The sequence below is a fragment of the Saccopteryx bilineata genome, chromosome 1 (assembly GCF_036850765.1).
Source record: "Saccopteryx bilineata isolate mSacBil1 chromosome 1, mSacBil1_pri_phased_curated, whole genome shotgun sequence".
In the NCBI taxonomy this organism is placed as follows: Eukaryota; Metazoa; Chordata; class Mammalia; order Chiroptera; family Emballonuridae; genus Saccopteryx; species Saccopteryx bilineata.
The window spans coordinates 259,790,941-259,815,968 of NC_089490.1; the positions used below are offsets into that span (position 1 = coordinate 259,790,941).

General features: G+C 38.2%; 1 protein-coding gene across 9 annotated transcripts in view; it reads right to left on the bottom strand.

Annotated features, from left to right (window-relative positions):
- LOC136312169 (general transcription factor IIH subunit 2) overlaps positions 1-25,009 on the bottom strand; it is a 42,350-nt gene extending 17,341 nt beyond the window's left edge. For 4 of the 9 annotated variants that reach the window (XR_010726903.1, XM_066241673.1, XM_066241671.1 and 1 more), the window contains exons 1-13: positions 24,611-24,939; positions 21,560-21,649; positions 20,189-20,266; positions 19,824-19,860; positions 19,531-19,617; positions 13,309-13,359; positions 12,541-12,595; positions 10,054-10,159; positions 8,092-8,182; positions 7,827-7,914; positions 6,864-6,971; positions 4,827-4,890; positions 2,677-2,780 (exon numbers count right to left, since the gene is read on the bottom strand). Coding sequence is in view for 8 of the 9 variants with exons in the window: in XM_066241673.1 (XP_066097770.1) it covers positions 2,677-2,780; positions 4,827-4,890; positions 6,864-6,971; positions 7,827-7,914; positions 8,092-8,182; positions 10,054-10,159; positions 12,541-12,595; positions 13,309-13,359; positions 19,531-19,617; positions 19,824-19,860; positions 20,189-20,266; positions 21,560-21,649; positions 24,611-24,669 (1,018 nt within the window). In the remaining variant the exon portion in view is untranslated. The other 5 variants (XM_066241679.1, XM_066241699.1, XM_066241690.1 and 2 more) reach the window with 5 other exon arrangements.
- Between the last annotated feature and the right edge of the window lie 19 nt (positions 25,010-25,028).

Genomic DNA, 25,028 nt, shown 5'->3' on the forward strand with positions numbered 1-25,028 from the left:
TGCAATGTCAAATGATATAACTTAGGCTAAAGATTTTCAAGGTTTTTTTGCTGTTGGTTTTTAAAATTTTTTTAAGTGAGAGAGACTCCCACATGCACTCTAACAGGGATTCACCTGGCAACCCCTGTCTGGGGCTGATGCTCCAATCAACCGATCTATTTTTAGCACTTGAGGCTGATGCACTCAGACTAACCGAGTTATCCTCAGAGCCTAGGGCCAATGCTCGGGCGTGGGGGAGAGGGGAAAGAGAGAGAAGAAGGAGTGGAACGGGGAGAGCAGCAGATGGTCACTTCTCTTGTGTGCCCTGACTGGGAATAGAATCTGACACATCCATAAACCCAGCCAATGCTCTATCCACTGAGATAGCCAGCCAGGGCTGTTTTTTTTTTTTTTTTTTTTTAAGGATTGCAGCTATTTATTTCTTCAGTTCCCCTATGGACATAAAAGGAGATTCTGGGACTGACCAGGCAGTGGCACAGTGGAGAGTGTCAGACTGGAATGCAGACAACCAGGTTTGAAACCCTAAGGTCACCGGCTTGAGCATGGGCTATTCCGGCTTGAGTGCAGGCTCACCTGCTTGAGCAAGGGGTCGCTGGCTTGAGCATGGGATCACAGACATGACTCCATGGTCACTGGCTTAAGCCCAAAAGTTGCTGGCTTGAGCCCAAGGTCGCTGGCTTGAGCAAGGGGTCACTCGTTTTGCTGGAACCTCCCCACCCCAGTCAAGGCACACATGAGAAAGCAATCAATAAACAACTAAAATGCTGCAACAAAGAATTGATGCCTCTCATATCTCTGCCTTCCTGTCTGTCTGTCCCTATCTGTCCCTCTCTCTGTCTCTGTCACTCACAAACACACACACACACACACACACACACACACACACAAAAGGAGATTCCAGGATGGATAATGTCTTAGTTTTGTTACTAAACATGTGTGACCTCTCTTTGCCTAATGGTCACTTAAAACACTATTCTATAATTCTATTAATTCCATTCTTTACTGTCCTTATGAATGTACTTTATGAAGTTAATAGCTACAGAAGTGTCTACCAGATCTGCTGCATTCCTTTCTTATTTTATTTATTTATTTATTTATTTTTCCCTCACTGTATTCCTTTAAAAGACATGCTTTACTCAGAAAGAAAATCAAGGCCCTGGCTGGGTAGTTCAGTTGGTTAGAGCATTATCCTGAGACACCAAGGTTGCGGGTTTGATCCATGGTCAGGGCACATACAGAAAGCGACCAATGAATGGATAAATAAGTGGTACAACAAATGAATACTTCAATCTCTCTCTCTCCCTACCTCTCTCTGTCTCTTTAAAATCAATCAATTAAGGTCTTGGCCGGTTGGCCCAGTGTATGGAAGTCTTGGGTTCGATTCCTGGCCAAGGCACCGAGGAGAAGCGCCCATCTGCTTCTCCACCCCTCCCCCTCTCCTTCCTCTCTATTTCTCTCTTCCCTTTCTGCAGCCAAGGTTCCATTGGAGCAAAGTTGGCCCGGGTGCTGAGGATGACCTCATGGCCTCTGCCTCAGGCACTAGAATGGCTCTGGTTGCAACAGAGCAACAACATCTTCCCTGTGTGGGCTTGCCAGGTGGATTTCAGTCGGGCACATGCAGGAAGGAGTCTGTCTGACTGCCTCCCCACTTCTAACTTTGAAAAAATACAAAATAAATAAATAAATACATAAAAAATAAAATAAAATAAATCAATTAAAAGAAAAAAAGCCCTGACCAGATAGCTCAGTTGGTTGGAGCATTATCCTGAAACGCAGAGGTTGCCGGTTTGATTCCCGGGCAGGGCACACAGAGGAACAGATGGATGTTTCTGTCTCTCTCTCGCTCCCTTCCTTTCTCATTAAAATCAATAAATTTTAAAAAATTTTAAGAAAAATAGGAAAGAGAATCAAAAAACTCTTCTGGAATGCCATGGTTATTCTTGGAAATGGAATACTGGGCACTTAATTAAAAAGTAATCTGGTAGGCCCTGACCGGTTGGCTCAGTGGTAGAGTGTCGGCCCAGCATGTGGAAGTCTCGGGTTCAATTCCTATCAGGGCACACAGGAGAAGCGCCCATCTGCTTTCCCACCTTTCCCCCTCCCCTTTTTTTTTCTCCCTCTCTTCCCCTCCTGCAGCCAAGGCTCCATTGGAGCAAAGTTGGCCTGGGCACTGAGGACGGCTCCATGGCCTACGCCTGAGGCACTAGAATGGCTCCAGTTGCAACAGAGCAACACCCCAGATGGGCAGAGCATCACCCCCTGGTGGGCATGCTGGGAAGATCCTGGGTGGGCACATGCAGGATTCTGTCTCTCTGCCTCCCTGCTTCTCACTTCCCAAAAAATATAAACAATCAAAATAAAAACAGAAAAAAAAAAGTAATCTGGCCTTGGTCGATAGCTGCATTGGTTGGAGCTCTCATCCCAGAGCACAGAGGTTACCAGTTTGATCCCTGGTCTGGGCACATACAGAAGCAGATCAATATTTCTGTCTCTCTCTCTTTCTCCTCCTCTCTCACTAAATCAATAAATAGTTTTAAAAAAAAGTAATCTATTTCTCTTCTCACACTGGATCCAGAAATATAGGCACAGCTTAATATTTACACCTATTATTTAATAGCAATATAGGTGAGAAGTTATTTAAGATTAGTTGACTGAATAATAAAGTTGGTTTCTTACCACAGATTTTACATTCAACAGGAAGCTCACAGTACTTTGCCCGACACTGTGGGCAGAAATAGCCTCCTAATGTAAGTCCTGGCTCAGTATTGCTATCCAAATGCCTGTGGGGTCGGGGTGGGGGGAAGGAAACATTACTTTAAAAACATGATACATAAAGATACAAACAAAGCAAAAGAAAGTATGTTACCTTAATTTTAAAATCTTGAAGTTGTTTAGTACTTCATTTATGTTCATTTTGGAGGTTTTCTCCTATCTGTATTTTTGTATCGAATTAATTTAATACCCTAATATTTTCTTCTTTAGTGACTAATCTGCTGTTAAATTTTTCATTTCACACACAGTAGTCTTCATCTCTAGAAATCTGGTTTGGGTTTTTTTCCATCAGCCATACCTTTTACTATGCTCATGTTCTCCTCTACCTTTCTGAACATACGGAGATATATATTGATATATCTACAATACCTGTTCCAACAATGTTTCTACTAATTCTATCAATTGTGTTATTTCTGGATATGTTTTCATTCTACAATATTTTCTTCCCTTGTTATGGGTATTTTCTGACTTTTTTGCATGCCTGGTAATTTTTGATTAGCTGCCAGACATTGTGAATTTTGCTTTGAGGTGGTGGGCTTTTATGCAACCCCTAAAACAGGTTGAGGTTTTTTCTGGAATATACTTAAGTAACTTGGAAATAGTTTAATCTGTTCAAGACCTGCTTTTAAGTTTGTTAGGCTGTCCAGGACAGCTGTTAGTTTGGTTCCATTAATATGGACTCTGTTCAATGCCTGTTGTGTTAAGAGATCTCTCCAAACTGACTGGTGGGGACATATTCCCTGCCCCGTGTGAACTCCAGGGATTGTTCTGCCTGCTTCTCTCCACTTGATCTTTCCCTGACTTCAGTAGTTAGCTCACAGAGATGTGCTGATTTATACTTAGCTAATGACTCTAGAGAAGTCTCTACAGATCTCGAGAGCTCTGTGTGCAGCTCTTCACTCTCTAGTACAGGGGTCCCCAAACTTTTTACACAGGGGGCCAGTTCACTGTCCCTCAGACCATTGGAGGGCCGGACTATAAAAACAACTATGAACAAATCCCTATGCACACTGCACATATCTTATTTTAAAGTAAAAAAACAAAACGGAAACAAATACAATACTTAAAATAAAGAACAAGTAAATTTAAATCAACAAACTGACCAGTATTTCAATGGGAACTATGGGCCTGCTTTTGGCTAATGAGATGGTCAATGTGCTCCTCTCACTGACCACCAATGAAAGAGGTGCCCCTTCCGGAAGTGCGGCAAGGGCCGGATAAATGGCCTCAGGGGGCCGCATGTGGCCCGCGGGCCGTAGTTTGGGGACCCCTGCTCTAGTACATGGCCCTACAAAGTCATAGACATTTCAGCCTCCTTAAACTCTGAACTTTGTTTTTTCAGCTAAGCAAGACCTCCAGGCTGTGCGGCTTTTCCTTCCGGGTACTGAAGCCTGTAACTTCTCTAGGCATTCAATGCAATCATAGGGCCCACCTCTTTTGTTTCCCTTCTTTCAGGAATTATGACCTGCACTGCCTTTTGTCCAATGTCTGAAAACTGTTGTTTCATATATTTTGTCTGGTTTTCTGGCAGGAGGCAAGAGAGTAAATCCAGTCTCTATTATACCTTTATAGGTGAAGACAGTAGTCTTATTTATAATTTTTAAGAATTACTTTCTTAAATTTGTATTACAATTGTGCAAAATATAAAGCTCCAAAAATGAAACAAGTATATTCAGAAAAGTCTATGGTCTATCTCTGCCTTTCTCCAAACACCGCCTAGGAAAACACACTTTTAGTTTTCACTTTTGATTTCCATTACTATCTTTATTATTAATATAAGCAAGTATGTATATCTACTCAAATACCCACCCTCTTCTTAGAGACTGGTAGCATACTACACACCTTTCTCTATCTTTTTTTACTTAGTAATATATCCTAAAGATTACTGCATAGGAATATATAGAGATAGTCCTTATTTCATTTTACAGCTATAAAGAAGGTAATCTTTTACAAAAGCCATTACACTTCAAGGCCATTTTTAAAATTTATATTCTATAGAATGAAATTAAAAATATAAAAACATCATGACTGACAGTTTCAAGGTTTTTACTTACGCCATACTGAAAGAGGGTTTTGCATCTTGATCAGACAGAGAAGCAACTGTATGCTGAGGAAATCCTTCATAAAAGAAAATTTATTACTTCCTTTTTCCAAGTAAAGAACAAATTTCTAAAACTAGGAACTTAAAAATGTTCCTACTACAAAGCCCACAAAGTTACACAAAAATTCTCTTTCCTGATTTTATGGCATGATCAAACTGACTATAATTCCAGGTTACAAGAATAATTAAAAGTGGAGGAAATGGAGAAAAGATCTGTCCATACGTATGGCCTCAAACTCTCAAGTGCATATCTATATTTTCTAACTTAATAACAATGAACACGTACTGCTTTTTTAAAAGAAAATGTAATTTTTATATAGGTTCTGACACAACGGAGTTTATTACATAATCTACTTTCACTTTATGTAAGAGTATATGTCTATGTTTAAAATTTTGTAATGCTCAAACCCAGGTGGTTTATTTTTCTTTTCTTTTTTTTCTTTTTTAGTGAGAGAGAGACAGAGAGGCAAGAAGGGAGAGAGATGAGAAGCATCAACTCATAGTTGCGGCACCCTAGTTGTTCATGGATTGCTTCTCATATGTGCTTTGATCGGGGGACTCAACCTAAGCCAGTGACCCCTTGCTCAGGCCAATTTCTTACATATTAAAAGAAATTTTTGTTTACTGATTTTAGAGACAGAGGAAGGAAGAGAGAGAAACAATGATCTACTGTTCCAACCATTCATGCATTTGATGATTAATTCTTCCATGTGCTCTGACCAGGATTAAATCTTCAACTCTGGCATATAGGGACAACACTCCAACTGAGTTACCAGCCAGGGATTTACATGTATTTTTAAATTTGAAGACAAGTCCAAGAAAAATAGAAACCTTTAAAAAAAGATATTTTAGCCTGACCTGTGGTGGTGCAATGGATAAAGTGACAACCTGGAATGCTGAGGTTGTTGGTTTGAAACTCCAGGCTTGCCTGTTCAAGGCACATATGAGAAGCAACTACTACAAGTTGTGCTTCCTACTCCTATCCCCTCTTTCTCTCTCACACCTCTCTCTAAAATCAATAATCTTTTTTAAAAAAAGGAGAGATTTTATTACATAAAAATGTTAAATCTATCTACGTATTAAAACAAATAAAAGTAAAGGTAAATGACCAACTGAAAAAATATTTGTATCAAGTGACAGAAAATTGGTTGATATTCCTAAATGGCTCTAAGAAATCAATTTGAAGAATAAATTATTATAAGGTTAAATAATAACTTTAATATGGGCTAAAGAAATATATCAATAAATCAAAAAAAGATTAGATAACATAATATCTAAAATGTATTGAGTGTTTATGTCAAGCATTATTCTAAATGCTTACTTTATCTGCATTAACTCAATCCCAGCAACACACTAATCTCATTTAGGAAACAGGAAAGAGAGGCTGAGCAGTACTATAAAAGGCCTAAAACAAGGCAAAAAAGCATTCTATTTCACTGACAGTTAAAAAAATGCATAATAAACAAGGAGATTCTTTTTTATATTTAAACAGTTACATCTTTTTCAATTATAAATGTAATAAATGTTCATTATAAAATTTTTGGAAAATAGAAAAAAAATTGTAATGATGCAAAACCTATCCTTCTCCCTCTCTCAAAAAAATCCCATTGAGCAACTTCCTATACCTTCCATCTTTGCAGTTTGTACTACATAGCTTTGCTCAAACAGTACAGAAGATCTTGCAGCTTATTTGTTACATTCCCTAATACAACAAGGATTTTTCTGAAAATGCAGTTTTAACAATAAAAGGAAGCTAATAGTGTTTTCAAAGTGATAGGACTATTAATAGTTTTAGTTTTCTTTTTACAGCTCTGTAATTTTCCAAAAATGCTTCAACAGCATAATTTTCTCTAAGTATTCAATATAAAGCATTTAAGTTAAAATAATCTTAAATGTTAAAATAACCTGTGCAAATGAAAAGAGAAAGTCTAGTTTGAGTCAAAATATATTTTTAAATGTCTATTTTAAAATAAAAAAAATAAACACTTACCCATACGAATAAGTGAGCATTCAGAACTTGAGCTAGCAGGCGGAGGACTAACATGATGTGTTAGTAATTCTTTGTAATGGCTTTCATCTAAAATAACATGGTATGTGCCTAACAAAATGAAAAGCAAAAGAAAATAAAATCAGCTTTCCAGAAATGAGAATGAATTATAATTTCTATGTAAAAGTTTTACTATATAAATATTAAGTTAAATAATAATTTTTCAATATAAATATTAAGTTAAATAATAATTTTTCAAAAACCTTATTTAAATAATATCTTTAAACTGACTTCTCTAGGAATAACTATAATTATAATTTAATTAAAGCCAAGTTTATAAGATCTTTACAAAGTATTACATTTAGTAAAACTTCTAGCTTTTCAAGAATTACACTTCCTCCCTGTGAATGCTGACATAACTTCTGAAAATTCCTTGCATTTGGAAATGTTATCAACAGAATCAATGATATATTTAAGATGACTGCCTATATTTTAGACTTCAGGACAAGAACTGACTTAAATTTAATATCTTAGAAGCAGATTAAAATATCCTAATTTTACTTTTTTAGAGAGAGAGAGAAAGAGGAAGAGAGAAAGATGAGAAGCATCAGCTCGTAGTTGCCACTTTAGTTGTCCACTGATTGCTTTTCATACATGCCTGGACTCGGGGGCTCCAACAGAGACAGTGACCCCTTGCTCAAGCCAGCGACCTTGGGCTTCAAGCCAGTGACCATGGGATCATGTTTATGATCCCACGCTCAAGCCTGCAACCCCATGCTCAAGCTGTTGACTCTACACTCAAGCCAGATAAGCCTCAAGCTGGTTACCTCGGGGTTTTGAACCTGGGACCTCAGCATCTATCGACTGTGCCACCATCGATCAGGCTAAAACATCCTAATTTAATTAATACATTGTTACTTGTTACGTAGTAACTATGAGTAAATACTGAAGATTCTAGATATATACCACCAGTTTCACGAGCAAGTACGGTGCAAACCCGAACCTCTGCAGACAATCCAATAACGGACACTCTGATTTTAGCTGCCTTTAGAGTCTTCATAAAGTCCAAGTAAATGGAGGGTTTGGGGGGGAAGAAAGAAAAACATCAAACAATTAATGTGTTTTTAAAAAAAGAAATAAGTAGAATGCTTTGAAAACTAGTAATAAATTCACTACAGAATTTCCTTTAGAGTTGTAACTTTGGTTTTGATTATAAAATTCTTGGATCTACCTTGATTAGGTCGTAGATGTTAGATGGATCGCAAGTGGTGAGGCTGCTAAAGATGATCAAGACTTCTCTACTTGTATGTCCAGGCATGTGTCTAAATAAAGATAAAATACACTCCAATTAGGTATGACAAATTACACTAACAAAAAATTTACCCAAAAAAGACAGTATACATGGTTTATCATTTAGACTGTGGAATATCTCATTTGTTTCAACACTGCAAAGGAATGAATTGAAAACTCAATTTTAAGTTCTGGGGATAGACTGACAAACATGACTGACAAAGGTTCCTAACATCATGAGCTTATATTCTAGATTTTTTTCATACAAAGTCTAAAGGGTGCATTGGTAAGTATGACAACACCACATGGATCAACTTTAAGGTGTGTACATGTGGCTTGACAACAGTAACGTATTTCTTTTTATAAGCCCATAATTTAACCACATGGTGATTCAGTCATAATAATCATTTTTGTGTAACATTTAATTAAATGATGGCTTATGGGATTTTAAGATGTCATAAGCAGTTATTCCCTATACCAACTAGAGATTTCTATGCTTTTAGGAGCAATTTCATCAGTTATTTATAGCTTTCCTGCTTGTATCTTCATTGTTAGGTTCTTAGCTTTCACAGTGCTGCTACTGAGTCTACCTTTATTACATGTATTACCTCTTTCTCATTTACCTCAAAACGAGAAAAATATCTATTATATTAAGGTGTAAGGGCCTGACCTATGGTGGCGCAGTGGATAAAGTGTTGACCTGGAACACTGAGGTCACTAGTTTGAAACCCTGGGCTTGCCTGGTCAAGGCACATATGGGAGTTGATAATTCCTGTTCCTCCCCCCTTCTCTCTCTCTCTCTCTCTCTCTCCCCCTCCCCTCTCTAAAACAAACAAATAAAAATAAAGGTAGAGGGCCCTGGCCAAGTAGCTCCGTTGGTTAGAGCATCACCTCAACATGTCTTGGTTGCTAGTTTGATCCCAAACAGGGCACATATATGAATCAACCAATGAATGAATAAACAAGTGGAAACAAACAAACAAAAAAATCAATGTTTTTCTGTGTCTCTCTATCTCTAAAAAGCAATAAATTAATTAAATAAATAAAAGTATAAAAATTTGAGTCAGGAAAGACTAGTCAGGGACAAAATGTATGAGCTTTCACTATACTGAATACTTCTGAGGTCTAAGTTATATTCCACATGGCTGATCTTGTTGGAAAAGAGTGCTATAATTTACAGACTATAAAATAAGCTAATAAAAGTCAATAAATGTACAACAAACTCAAAATTATACTGCATTAAATTCCATATATAATCAATTTTCAATTAAATATTTTTTCATTAATGTATTTTTTTTGTACTACTAATAGGTTACAATTTTAATTATGTTTTCCTAAAACTTTTAAGGCTATATACCTCATCAATTCAAATGTAAAATAAAAATTACTAAACCACACTAAACATCATAAATTAATTCCCATATTTCTTTTAATAACGATTTCACTATGTCTGGGTTTATAGAGACACATATTAACATATTATCATTTCAACTTAACTTAGGGGTAGTCAACCTGGTTTCTACCGCCTACTGGTGGGCGTTCCAGCTTTCATGGTGGGCAGTTGTGGAGCAACCAAAGTATAAATAAAAAGATAGATTTAACTATAGTAAGTTGTTTTATAAAGATTTATTCTGCCAAACTTAGCAAAAATCCGATATAAAGTACTTGGTAAGTAATTATTATTATACGCTTTAACTTGTTATAACTCTGCTTTATAAATTTTATAAAGTAAAGTTACTTCTCTACTTTATGAATCACCATTACTGTGGAACTGGTGGGCGGTTCGAAAATTTTACTACTAACAGAGATACAAAAGTGGGCAGTAGGTATAAAAAGGTTGACTACCCCTGACTTAACTAATTCGATTAAGTTTTGAAATAAATTATAAATGTAAAACACTAACTTTAGAGTTTGCATAGCCATGCTTAAGGAGTTATAAAGAGAAGGCTCTCCATGGCAGGTCATATCTACAGCTTTCTTCAAAGATGTTATGTGTTTCCTAGGGTTTCCTAAAATAGAAATGAAATAATTTACTTTTATTTATTTATTTATTTATTTATTTATTTATTTTGCATTTTTCTGAAGCTGGAAACAGGGAGAGACAGTCAGACAGACTCCCGCATGCGCCCGACCGGGATCCACCCGGCACACCCACCAGGGGGCGACGCTCTGCCCACCAGGGGGCGATGCTCTGCCCATCCTGGGCGTCGCCATGTTGCGACCCTCCTGGGTGTCGCCATGTTGCGACCAGAGCCACTCTAGCGCCTGGGGCAGAGGCCACAGAGCCATCCCCAGCGCCCGGGCCATCTTTGCTCCAATGGAGCCTTGGCTGCGGGAGGGGAAGAGAGAGACAGAGAGGAAGGCGCGGCGGAGGGGTGGAGAAGCAAATGGCGCTTCTCCTATGTGCCCTGGCAATAATTTACTTTTATTTATTTTATTTTTAAATTAAAGTTTACATTTAGTATTATTTTAGTCCTGGCCAAGTAGCTCAGTTGGTTAGAGCACTGTCCAGATATGCCAAGGTTGTGGGTTCAATCCTTGCTTACAGCACATATAAGAATCAGCCAATTACTCATAAATAAGTAGAACTACAAATCGATGTTTCACTGGCTCTCTCCCCCACCTCTCCTCTCTAAAAAAATCAATCAATAAAAATTTTTTTAAATATATATTATTTTATATTAATTTCAAGTATACAGCCTAGTGGTTAAACAATCATATACTTTACAAAAATTCCTTCGGTTAGGCCCTGGCCAGTTAGCTCAGAGTGTCATCCCAAAATGCCAAGGTTGCAGATTCAATCCCTAGTTAGAGAACATATGGGAAATCAGCCAATGAATGCACAACTGGGAGAAACAACAAATGAATGCTTCCCTCTCTCTCTCTCTCCCCCTTTGTCTCTGGCTCTCTAAAACCAATCAATACATTTTTTAAAAAACTGTTCCCAAACTCTCTATATACATTATGGAAATTTATGTCTCTCCCAAAATTTACATATTTATGTTAAAGTACAGAATTCCTTCAATTTGTATTTAGCAACATAGACTTTTATTAGATGTTTGTTATATAATGTCTCACTTCATACTAAAAAAACATATAGTAAGTCCTCAATGTTGTCAACAGGTTCTGTGACTTTAAGCAAAACAATGTAAAACGAGACCAATTTTTACCATAGAGTAATTGATATAAATAAGAATTAAGTCCTGGCTGATGTGTGGTGGCGCAGTGGATAAAGCATCAACCTGGAATGCTGAGGTCACTGGTTCAAAACCCTGGGCTTGCTGGTCAAGGCACATATGGGAGTTGATGTTTCCTGCTCCTCCTCACCTTCTCTCTCTCTTCTAAAATGAATAAAATCTTAAATAAAAAAGATTATTTCCCTTTTTAAAAAATTTATTTATTGACTTTAGAGTGATGGAGAGAGAGGTAGAGCATGAGCGAGAGGGAGAGAAGGACAGAGAGGGAGAGAGAAGGGGAGAGAGAGAGAAAGAGAGAGAGAGCGCGCGCAATGTTTCTGTATATACCCTGACCAGAGATCAAACCAGCAACCTTTGCATACAGGAAGGTTCTCTAACCAACGGAGCTACCCAGCCAGGGCTTGAAAAGATTATCTCAAGCCAAACAGTACAAATGAAGAGAGGAGAAACTGCCAAATTCTTCAGAAAAGTTGAAAAACACATTACATCACCAAGAAGCTGGTGTGAACAAGACACATATCATTTGACCTTGTGTGAAACTGCTAGTGTTTCCTTCTTGATGACTCATAAAGTATCTCACAAATGATGGAATCTGAGATTCAATGAAATATGGTATTCTTAGAAATATTCTATTTCAATACTGTCTTTATATTAATTAATGATAATCAAAACATCATTAAATTAATATTTTTAGATTTTTTTAAACTTATTGATTTTATACAGAGAGAGAGTGAGAAACACTGATTTATTGTTCTACTTATTTATGCATTTATTGGTTGATTCCTATATGTGCCCTGACCAGGGACTGAATCTGCAACCTTGGCCTATCTAGATGATGCTCTAACCAACTGAGCGACCTGGCCAGAGCCAATTCTTTGCTCTCTACATTAAAAGATTTAATTTATAAAAAGTTAATATTGAAATTAAGTGGATTTTCTGAATGGTTATAATAGTTTTATCTTAATAATTTAAGGATGACTGTATAGATCTTAAATAACCACATTTATTTTCATTGTAATTACAGTCACCCCCATGTAGAATTCAATTTAAACCAGTTCATCCTACATACCAAGTTTAATAAAGAACATAAAGAAAGGCCTAATTTAACTTACTAGGTAACCTTATGGACGGGGTTACAAGGTTGAGTAAATAAGCCAAGTACCTGAGACTTGTAAAGGTAATTTTATGCATACCTGAGAGTTCTGTCAGTTTTTCAGCTCTTTTGCTCTTTGTTACAATAATTCCAATCTAAAAATAAAAACAAAATGATTATTAATTTAACAGATTATTTCTTCTTGATAAGAATGTATAATACATAACTAGGCCCTGGCCAACTGGCTCAGTAGTAGAGCACTGACCTGGCATGTGAATGTCCCGGGTTTGATTCCAGGCCAGGGCACACAGGAGAAGCACCCATCTGCTTCTATACCCTTCCCTCTCTCCTTTCTCTTTATCTCTCTCTTCCCCTCTCGCAGCCAAGGCTCCATGGGAGCAAAGTTGGCCTGGGCAATGAGGATGGCTCCATGGCCTCTGCCTCAGTTGCTAGAATGGCTCCAGTTGCAATGGAGCAACACCCCAGATGGGCAGAGCATTGCCCCCTAGTGGGCATGCTGGGTGGATCCCGGTCAGGTGCATGCGGGAGTCTGTCTGACTGCCTCCCCATTTCCAACTTCAGAAAAAAAAAAAAATTACATAATTAATATAAATTAGTAATTACAAAAGTAATAAGGAACATGTGAGAGACTTATTCTCATGATGCTTTTGACATAAATTTAGCTGTGAGTTCACAGTGTATAATTTAACTTTCAAGAGCTATCATGCTTTTCTTTAACAAGTGTACCAAAACTGGTTCACAATCTGAATCAATAATTCATAGAAAAGATGCCTATGTTTTAAAAATAAATTATGTTTGACAATAATATCAAGAAGCTAATGCTGAATTCCATGACTTATTTACATACCTGACTAATAGGATTTTGATCAAAATATTCCTCTACAAAGTACTCCAACAACTGTTCAAATAAAACAAAAAGGAAATATTAAGTAAAAGCAAAATAACAACCATAGAGAACATATTATGGGCTACTTATTTAACAAGCATGATTTTTAAGTTTGTAGATTTTCAAAAATAGTAAAATGATAAATTTTAAAATAAAAAGTAAATAAAAATTAAAATATCAAATCTGAATTTGAAATGGTGAGTGATAAGACAGGTTTAAGCTAGGCCTTAGAAAATGAAATCATTTGGACATGTAGGACAGAAACAATCTAACTAAGAAAGAGATCTAATGAAGATAGAAAAGGAAAACAAGCAAAACTGAGGAAGGAAAATGATCTGACTTTGGGTGATGGCCACACAACACAATCAACAGTTCAAATGCTATAGAAATGTGTACCTGAAACCTGTGTACTATTATTCATCAATGTCACCCCATTAAACCTAATTTTTTCTTTTTTTTTCTTTCCCAAGTTGAGAGGAGAGAAGATAGACTCCCACATGTGCCCCGACCAGGATCCACCTAGCAACCCTCGATCTGGGGCTGATGATCTGCCCATCTGGGCCACACTTGGCCTGAGGCAGAGGCTCCACAGAGCCATCCTTACCACTCAAGGACAATGTGCTCGAATCAATTGAGCCATGGCTGCAGGAAGGGACAAGAGAGAGAGAGAGATAGAGAGAGGAGTGAGGGGAGGCGTGGAGAAGCAGATGGTCACTTCCCCTGTGTGCCCTGACCCAGAACTGAACCTGGGACATCCACATTCCAGGCTGATCCTCTACCACTGCGCCAACCGGCCAGGGCCTTAATTTTCTAAATTAAAATTTAAAAAAAGAAAGCCTTTTCCCTCACCCACCCCAGTATTCCAAGGGCTGTGCCTGGCACACAGGAGCTCTAAAATTAATGGATTACGTGAATTAAAATATAAATGATATGAAAATTTAGGATGGGTGGGAGTAGGGAAGAATTCTTTATCTTCACCCCAGCCCAGTCTCTTCATGACCATGTACTGAATGTTATTCTTTTGAGAATTAATTTCTTTAAAGAATTTTAGGACCAAAAGACAAATGATGAATCTATAAAAAAAAAAAAGGCAACAGATTGCAAGTGATCAATGCAAGAAGACTGACTCATTAGCTCTCCTGCGGACAAATTGCTGACAGAACAACTTGATGTTTTGGAGTCTGTGTGGGGTGTTTCTCCACTTCAGCACTAATTTTTGCCAGAAATTGTCTCAAGACCTTAAGCACAACTTGTTTAGACATTTCCAATTCTAATTTTTATATCTAGGCTGTTAAAAATATTGATTTTGACAGCTTAAAATAATGGCCTCAAATTTGGAATAATTTACATTCTAGAATTAAGATAATTCAGGCATTTCTGCTCGCCATTCCTGATGCTGGCCTGTTGGTATTCAGCAGAAGATATAGAAGCCTTAGGAAAAATTCTAGCCACTGTCTGGCTGTTGTGTTTACCCTAGACATTCTCCTCTTTAAGTCCTGGGTCTCAGTCCCAGGGAGTCAACATAGAAGGCATTCAACCAGCTCAGCGGCCCTAGCCTTGGCCCAGTGCTCTGAGCTAGATTCCAAGCATACCTGCAAAACAGATTCCTTGCTCCCAGCACTCTGCTGACGTTTTCAGCATGAACCAGAGTCTCTCTTGGTCCATGGCATTCCTCTGACTGCTAACTGGATTGTCTGTCCACCCTACTCCTCAGGAGCTACTCTGTGGTTCTGGCTAGATGCACCTAAACCAGAAAAAAATCTGGTCCAAACCCTGAGGCTGGGCCCAGGAAATGAGCTAAGTGTTCATCATGTTCTTCAGGGAAAACGTGAAAGCATGAGCTTCCCATTTGACGTTCCTCCTTATCCTCCCCGGTACCAGGCACATCCTCACTTGTCACATGTAGTCCTTTCCAAACTGCTTTGCAGTGTCCTCCACATTTCACATGTGAAGAAACTCAGAAAGACTAAAGAATTTGCCCAAAGATACCTGACTTGTGACTGGGTTAGATGGACTGCAAGTTTGTGTTAAGATTTCACCTGTAACCTCTAGCCAACAGGTAGATGACTGAGTCAATAACCTCCATGGAATTCAGCAGACAGAAGAGACACTAGAGATGAAAAGGCCCTCTCTCAAATATGTGTCATGTGGATGGATTTGAGTTCAGATCACTTAGAGCATCATTGGTCTCTGGGATGTTACAATTGGAAAGGATATTAAAAGCCATTTAACTCACTCTTTAAATAATACCCAGTGCCTGAACTCTTAAGTATATCCAAGTAGTTCTCAACCGGGGATGATTTTTGATCCTCAGGAGACATTTGGCAATGTCTAGAGACATTTTTAGTTGTCACAACTTTGGTGGGGGGGTGTCACTGGGTAGCAGAGGCCAAGGATGCTGCTAAACACCCTACAATGGCCACTCTTCCTCAGCACAACAAAGAATTATCTGGCTTAAAATGTCAGCAGTGTCAGTTAAAAAACCTGATGTACAAGAAGGCAAGATGACAGAAACTAGCTATTGAAGATAATCTGGACCACACAGCCCTCATTGTTACAGACAGGAAAATGTGGCTCAGAATGGTAAAGTCACTTACCAATGATTGCACAGTAAATTTTGATAGATCTGGTTATAGATGCCACCTGATATTGGACACATGGCATATGTGTGTGTGTGTGTGTGTATAAAATAAAGTGAAAAATTGTTTATAAAGGCATTGTATTTATAAAAAAATGTGCAAAAATTATTGACAGCAATCCTTACCAGGCATAGTCACATTTATTCTGTATCTATAGCTGTAACATATGCGAGAGGAAGATACTACTTAGATATAATTGATATTTGTTAAAGTAACAAGGTATAGAAAGGAAAAAAAAACTAACTCCAAAATCTCATAGGTAGTAAGGGGCATAGCCTGGAATTGATCCCATGTTCTCTGTTAAATCAAAAGCCTTTGGAATGATCAGTTCCAGCCCTGGCTATTCCCATGACTGAAGAGGCATGGAAAAACAGAAAGTTTATGTCCTTCTATTTGAGAACTGTAAGATGTCCAAACACCTCTTATTATTATATTACAGTCATCTGTATTTGATATATTTGTTGAGTCCACTGCCATGAAGGATGCTGACCTTACTCCTGCAGGCACTTCTGTTGGGTGTATAAAGCGCTCTAAAATTTCTGGGAGATAATTAAGCACTATGTGTGAAGAACCACTCTTTGATACAGTGATTTTACTCACTGGAATCTGTCCTAAGAAAACAATCAGAACTGTAGAGAGATTTATGTACAAAGATACTATGAAAATAATAATGGCTGGGATTTACTGAGCTCATGCCATAAGCCAGGATTTGTGTTAAATGCCTTACATGCATCAGCTTATTTACTCCTAACAACCCTGTGATGGGAGTAGTACTCTCACTGCCATGTATATATGGGAAGATAAGGCTTAGAGAGCCTCAGTAATTGGGCCAAGGTTACTTGGCTACTTCATGACCAAGGGGATTCAAAACCAGGCAGCCGGATTCACCGGGTTTCTCCACTTCAATGACTACGCAAAACTGACTAGTAGCAGCAAATCACAACTTTCTTGGTGAAAATGAAAGGAACCTGAACTCATTAGTGCTCTTGGTTAGGTGAATTATTACCTGTTTCCCTCTCTTGGTATCTTGACCTGAAGTAACTTTGTGCCTTCGGTAACAAAGACACCAGGTATAGATGTGCTTGGAGGCTCTGCACATAGTTCACACTTGGGCATAACGTTATTTAGAGCTTAGCTCTGGTGGTAGGATGGAGAATGCAGCAGACTGGAAACCAGACAGAACTCAGTTTGAATCCTGATCTGGCATACCCTAGAAGTTTAGGCTTTGTTTAGTGAGCCAGCTTTCTTTCACCAAAGAGGGAAGTCACAGTAAAATAGGAAAGTAACGTCATCCACCTCATGGGGTTGCTGTGTGGAATTCTTGACTTGTAGAATGCTTGTGGCATACAGTCAGGGCTAAGAGTTCGGCAACTGGAACTAGGCAGTAACAGCACCCTCTACTGGTTGGGGCACTGAGGAGCAAGGCTTGCTGTTTGAGGGAAGTGGATTCCCAGCTGTACTGGGGATGAGCAAATAAGGGAATGCCACCTGAGAACCCTGCACTCTTTCGGCAAGTCCTATGAGCAGCTTTAGAACAATGAAAATAACATAATTGGCTGTGGGAATTTACACAAGCAGGAAAAAAAGATTCTGGGAAATCCTGAGATCTGAAAGAGAGGGACTGCTCTTTTGTGGAAGTTCTAGCAGGTCACTTGGAACTGTGCCCGGTCTGGCTGTGCCTTTGAAGGGGAGAAGGTCAGAGAGGCTTGTGTAATCACGGGGCTGCCTCTGACATCTGCCCCAGCCTCAGACAGTTCCTTCCTGAGAATGGCCCTTGGGATGTTACTAGCAACTGGACTTACATTTCCTGGTCAGCCCCAGAATAACTTCTGCTTCAGAGGTGACTCAGCTTGGGAAAGGCCAGAACTGGTGGCTCCTTATCACAAGAGTCTGACTCACTGAGTGTGAGTGCTGAGGAAGCACTGGTGATAAATTAGCTCTGCTGGCTCCTTCATTTGGGACATAGGACAGGTGAAGGGACTTTTCCAATGTCCATCCTGCTACTCAGTGTCAGTGCCAGGTCACCATCCCCAAGCACTGCTGGCTCCGAGTCCAGAAGAGTTGCTTTCTCCCAGCAATGTTTATTTGCAATCTTGGAGGACCTAATTATTGAATTATGTTTTTGTTTGCTTGTTTTGTTTTTTTAGACAGAGACAGACAGACGGGAAGGAAGAAAGATGAGAAGCATCAACTCGTAGTTATTCACTGATTGCTTTCTCATATGTGCCTTGACTGGGGTGTTCCAGCTGAGCCAGTGACCCCTTGCTCAAACCAGCGACATCTGAGCTCAAGTCAGCAACCATGGGGTCATGTCTATGATCCCACGCTCAAGCTGGTGAGCCTGTGCTCAAGCCGGTAAACTTGGGATTTCGAACCTGGGACCTCAGTGTTCCAGGTTGATGCTCTAATCCAATGTGCTACCACCTGGTCAGGGTAAATTATGTATTTTACTTAAGCATTTCAGGAGCTTACAGACTTTTGTATAATAAACATATATATGTGAACACAAAGAAGTATACAGCCATCCTACCAACAATGGTGGCAATTATTATTTTTTTTAATTGAATTTATTGGGGTGACATTGGTTAATAAAATCATATAGGTTTCAAGTGTACAATTCTAAAAAAAAAAGAATTGGGGCTGGGTTCTGATAAATTAGGAATATTCTGAATGTATTTATAAACTGAAGAGATTGATTCAAGTAACTCAAAGGAGACAGAAGATTCAATAAAGAAAAGGAATAACTGACAAAACAAGATCCTGACTTGCGGTGGGAGAGTAGAAATTAAAGGCATATTTATAGTAGTCCCCCCTTATCTTTGCGGAATACTATACATTCCAAGAACCCCATGGATGCTTGAAGCTGCACAGTTTTTTCTATACATACATACATACCTATAATAGAGTATAATTTATAAATTAGGCACATAAGAGAACAATAAAAATAATTAATAATAAAACAATTATACTGTAATAAAAGTTATGTGAATGTGGTCTCTCTAAATAGCAGACTGTATGGTACATACACAGTGGATACACCAAAGCGATGACTCATGTCCGTGTGGGACGTGTCAGGACAGAGCTGGAGCACAACATTTCATCACACTATTCAGAACAGCATGCAACTTAAAATTTATGCATTTATTTATCTCTGGAATTTTCTATTTAATGTTTTCAAACCATGGTTGACCATGGGTAACTGAAACTGAGGCTAGGGGGAGACTACTATAACTAGCTTTCTTGGTGTAACACTTCCCTAAGTAACGTGGTAGCAATTCTACTTAGCTATAGTTTGTACTAACTAAAACTAAAGCTCAAAAAAATATTATATGCTTTACAAATACTTCTTTTAGCCCTGGCTGGATAGCTCGGTTTGTTAGAACATCGTCCCGAAGCAGAGGTTTCTGGTTCAATCTCCCAATGAGGGCACATACAGTAACAAATCAATGTTCCTGTCTCTCTCTCCCCCTTCCTCTATCACTAAAATCAATAAATAAAAAATTTTAAAAATACTAAACTAAACACTGAATCTCATTTCCTTTACCTTTAAAGTACATGTCAGTCTGTTCGGCTTTAAATCTTGGTCTTCCATTGTTCTTGATCCATCTACTACCACATAAAGATGGCGCATCTATACAAAGGAAATACAAATAAGAACAAGTTTCAAATACATTTTTGAATCAGAAGTAAAAATGGCATTTAGTATTTACATAGTCTACATGTATATTTTTAATATATCCTTTTAAAAAGTTTGTTTTACTATTGTTTATTCTATCAAGTCAGAATGCTTTTTGACCCCAGAATAGTTTTGTACCAGTAGAAGAAAAAGTAACATACCATTCCAAGTCGAACTTGTCCATGGTGCTCAAATACTCTGTTAAAATTATGCAAACATTTTAATGGACTACCATATACTACCCAAAAAATCAATACAACTTTTCAACTAACCTGCATATTTTTAATGAAGTAAATTATTAACTTACATAAAATCCACATAATTATAGGCATTTTGGATAGTCCCTAAAGACCTATTTCCCTACTGAGACGCTAAGTTGCTAGTTTTTTCCCCTTATTCAGACAATCAAGGTCAGTTTCCCTGAAACACTACTGATGTTAAATACTGAGTTGTGGGTATAGGTGGACAGATAGCTTAAAAAAATATATTTTACCTTTTCTAACACACTTAGAAAAAGTTTACATACCTTTTCCTCTTTGCTTTGAAGAGAATGTCTTCTATTGTAGCTTTAAGTGAGCCTGATTCATCTTCTTTAAGAATCTCCCTATAAGCAGTAATTACTTGTTTAAGAAGACAAGCTAGAAAGTTATTAATCCAAGACAAATGAAAATATATGTCCACATAAAGACCTGCATGTAACGTTCACTGATGCATTATTTGTAACAGCCAAAAATTATAAACAATCTAAATGTTCATCAACTGATGGATAAATAAAAACATGATATAACCATGTAATAGAATGCTATTCACCAACAAAAAAGAATGAATTGCAATAGGTGCTACATGGATAAAACTTGAAACAGCATGTTAAGTGAAAGAAGCCAGACACAACTGACCACATATTATATGAATACATTTATATGAAATGCAGAAAGGACAAATCTATAAAGACAGAAAGCGGATTAGTGGTTGCCTAGGGCTAGAGTTATGAACTGAATTAATTGTAAATGGGCATAAGATTTTACTGGAGTGGTAAAAATGTTCTAAAACTAATTTATGGTGATGAATGCACAACTGAACAAATTTTCAAAAAAAAAAAAAAATCACTGAATTATATAAGTGCTGGCGAGGATATGGAGAAAAGGGAACCCTCCTGCACTGCTGGTGGGAATGCAGACTGGTGCAGCCACTGTGGAAAACAGTATGGAGATTCCTCAAAAAATTAAAAATCGAACTGCCTTTTGACCCAGCTATACCACTGTTAGGAATATACCCCAAGAACACCATAACACTGTTTGAAAAGAAGAAATGTACCCTCATGTTTATGGCAGCATTGTCCACAATAGCGAAGATCTGGAAACAGCCCAAGTGTCCGTCAGAGGACTAGTGGATTAAGAAGCTTTGGTCCACATATACTATGGAATACTACTCAGCCATAAGAAATGATGACATCGGATCATTTACAACAACATGGATGGGCCTTGATAACATTATACTGAGCGAAATAAGTAAATCAGAAAAAACTAAGAACTATATGATTCCATACATAGGTGGAACATAAAAATGAGACTCAGAGACATGAACAAGAGTACGGGGGTTACGGGGTGGGGGGGAGGAGAGGGAGGGGGTTGGGGGAGGGGAGGGGCACAAAGAAAATCAGTTAGAAGGTGACGGAAGACAACTGGACTTTGGGTGATGGGAATGCAGCATAATCAAATGTCAAAATAACCTAGAGATGTTTTCTCTGAACATATGTACCCTGATTTACCAATGTCACCCCATTAAAATTAATTTTTAAAAAAATCACTGAATTATATAATAGAAACAGGTGAATTTTAACATGAGGCAAAAAAAAATGTCTAAAAGAGAAGAGAGATTATAATAATGCCCTACTCACCATGTTCTTTCATAGCCTCCTTCCCATCGCTTAGTTCTTTCAGGTTCTTCATCCATTTTTTTCCTTAAATGTATTATATTATTCAATATCCTATAAAAATAATTAGATTGTGAATTTCCTAAAAATATGTCACCAAACACCAACAATTTGAAAAGTAGCCTGACTGGTGGTGCACAGTGCATAGACTGTCGACCTGGGATGCTGAGGTCTCAGGTTCGAAACCCTAAGGTTGCTGGCTTGAGCAAGGGGTTACTGGCTGCACTGGAGCCCTCCGGTCAAGGCACATATGAGAAGGAATCAATGGACAACTGCAGTGACACAACTACAAGTTGACGATACTCATCTCTTTCCCTCTCTCAAAAAGAAAAAAAAAGCCTGACCGGTGGTGGCGCAGTGGATAAAGCGTCGACCTGGAAATGCTGAGGTCGCCAGTTCAAAACCCTGGGCTTGCCTGGTCAAGGCACATATGGGAGTTGATGCTTCCTGCTCCTCCCCCCGTCTCTCTTTCCTCTCTCTCTCCTCTCTAAAATGAATAAATAAAATTAAAAAAAAAAAAAAGTAAAGAGGTAGGCCCTGGGCATGTAGTTCAGTTGGTTAGCAGACCATCCCAATAAGCCAAGGTTGTGGGTCCGATACCTGCTCAGGGCATATATGAGAATCAACCAATGCATTCATAAATAAGTGGAACAACAAATCAATGTTTCTCTCCCTTCCACTCTGTCTAAAATCAATTTTAAAAATAAAATAAAATTGATTTAAAAAAATTGAAAATGGGAAAGTAAATATAAAAAGTAAAACAGTCTTGAAATTTATTCAATAATTGCTGTTGGGTGAAAATACTTTACAAAATCCTCATGAAACTTTTTTCCATTTATTCCATCCCCAAGAAAATATACAAATATTTTCTCACAAATTTAATGCCAATAGAAGTACCATTTTATAATTTTTTAAAAATATAATTTTTAAAAAATAAAAATGTATTATATATAGGACCATAGATTTATGAGAAGTAGGTACGGGTAAAAAGAAAACAAGATTAGCTACAACTAATGATTATAGCAGAGTGATGGATATAGGGTGATTCACTGCACTCTCTCTCCACCTTTATGTATGTGTGAATTTTCTCATAATCAACGTTTTAAACGAAATTTATGATTATTTATAAATGGTAAATGCTTATGGGTCATAATTCAAAAAATGACACAATATTAAATCTACACTATTATCTCAACTATTAAAAGAAAAAAAAGAAATATTTAGTAACTCAAGAACTATACAATTTCAATAAACAGGATGATTTCAATAAATATGTTTCATCTGGCTGATAAGATTAAGGGTGATTGATTTTTTACTTCTATATTCTTTTCTGTATTTTCATATTTTCAATATTCACATGTATTTCATTAATAATCAAGGATAAAAGAGGAGTACGGGAACCTATTAAACATAACCAAGTAATACACATCCCGTAACATCCACTTCTCCACCATTCCGAACAGAATCTTTCTCCCTACTTCACACTCTCACTCTCAGCTTCCTTAGTGGATAAGTGAAAGTTCAGCCTGACCTGTCCTGGCAGAGTAGATAGAGTGTCAACCTGAAATGCTGGGGTAACCGGTTTGAAACCCTGAGCTTGCCCAGTCAGGGCACACACGAGAAGCAACTATGAGTTGATCCTTCCCACCCCCACCCTTGCCTTTCTCTCTATCTCTCTCTCTCTCTCTCCTCTCTCTAAAATCAATAAAAATCTTAAAAATAAATAAATAAAAATAAATGAAGGCTCAAAGGAATCCAAAGTGCCAAGACATTAAGGACAAAACAAATGCCATCATTAGCAGGAGCAAAGATTAATCTGTAATGATGAGGACTATAACCAAGAACTTACCCTCCATTTATATTATTGTTGCTATAGAACATATTTACATTTTTAAAGAATTGACTTATTAATAGACTTCGGGAATTAAAATCTATTAACAAGTTGGAGACTTTTTCTGGCATCACTGTTTTCTGTTATAATTATTTATTACTTATTAAAATTCTGTGTCTTTGTCTTTTCAGTCAGTGTCTCTCAACTTTGTGTCTGTTTCAATCACCCCCTGGCTTGGAAGAAATTCTGTTGTTTCAGGAAATCTGGTGACCCGCTTTAACATCCTGAAGGAGAAATGACTTAATAATAACTTCCCTGTTATTTCAATGACCTGTAGGAACATAGTATGCAGTGACTAAATTGAACGTTTTGATCCTCCATGCAAGTGTTTTTGTATATATTATGTCAAAAATTAAAGGTTTACATGTTTTCAAACTCAAATTCTTTAAAAGGTGGCTACTGCCATCCATCACATCAAACTATTTTATTTTTAGTTTATTACTTTGAATTATCTTAAAGTTCAGAAACAAAGTGAGAACTAACAGGTAGAAACGCCAAGCGGGAACACTTCTGCTACACTGCTTACAGGGACTTTTTATTGATAATTAGAGCTGCCTGCAACGGTAAAGTACTGGGATAGCGCAGGTATTAAGCTCCCCATGACTGCAGGCGTCTGAAGGGAAGTTGGGTGTTTACAAGCATGCTGTTAATAGAGAAGGACATTATGCGTCCTGAAGAAAGAGGTACTTTGTGAACTCCTAGGTTAGTCATCTCCTGTGACTTCCTAATATTCCATCTTCTTTAAATATCACTGTCCTGGCCTGGCCTGGCCTCTGGTAGCCCAATAGATAAAGCGTCGACCTGGAACACTGAGGTCAAGGGTTCGAAACTCTAGGCTTGCCTGGTCAAGGCACACATGGGAATTGATGCTTCCTGCTCTTCTCTAAAATGAATAATAATTTTTAAAAGCCTTTAAAATATATATTTAAAATATATATCACTTATCTGTTCCCCGAGAATCCAACGCCAGAAAAGCCATTTCCCCAGCGTAAGCCCATTGGTGTGATTCCTAAACTCAGAATCCTACCTAAACACAAATAAGATGTGCACCAAACATCCAATTTATGAAACTTTTCCTCAGACCTTATCCTAGAAGGCGCTGTGAGACAGGCAAGGGCGTTTACCGTCCTGTTTTCCAGGTGTGTATTAGAGGCTCAAAAGCTGCTAACTCACGAGGCCACATAGTTGGAAGCAGGTGACAAACTCGAACCCAGGCTCACAATTCACGAAACTCGCATTCTGCCTTAGGGACATTCCCCACATTGCAGCCCCAGATGTTTGTTTCCGTGCAATTCCCCAGAAAGAAATTGCCCTCCTCTCTTCCACATGCTCCCTCACATCCTCATTCCCTATGACACTGGTCAGGGCCATTCAGCCTCCGCTTGGGGGTGGGAAGGCCCTGCCTTGCTTCCACGCTCCCCAGGCGGCCGGTCCATGCTTCGGATGCCTCTAAACCGGGAACTCACCGGTCACGCCTGACGCCGATCTGCCCGGAAGTCGCTCTGCCCGGAAGCTCCGCCCAGTCCGCTCTAAGGGAGCCTA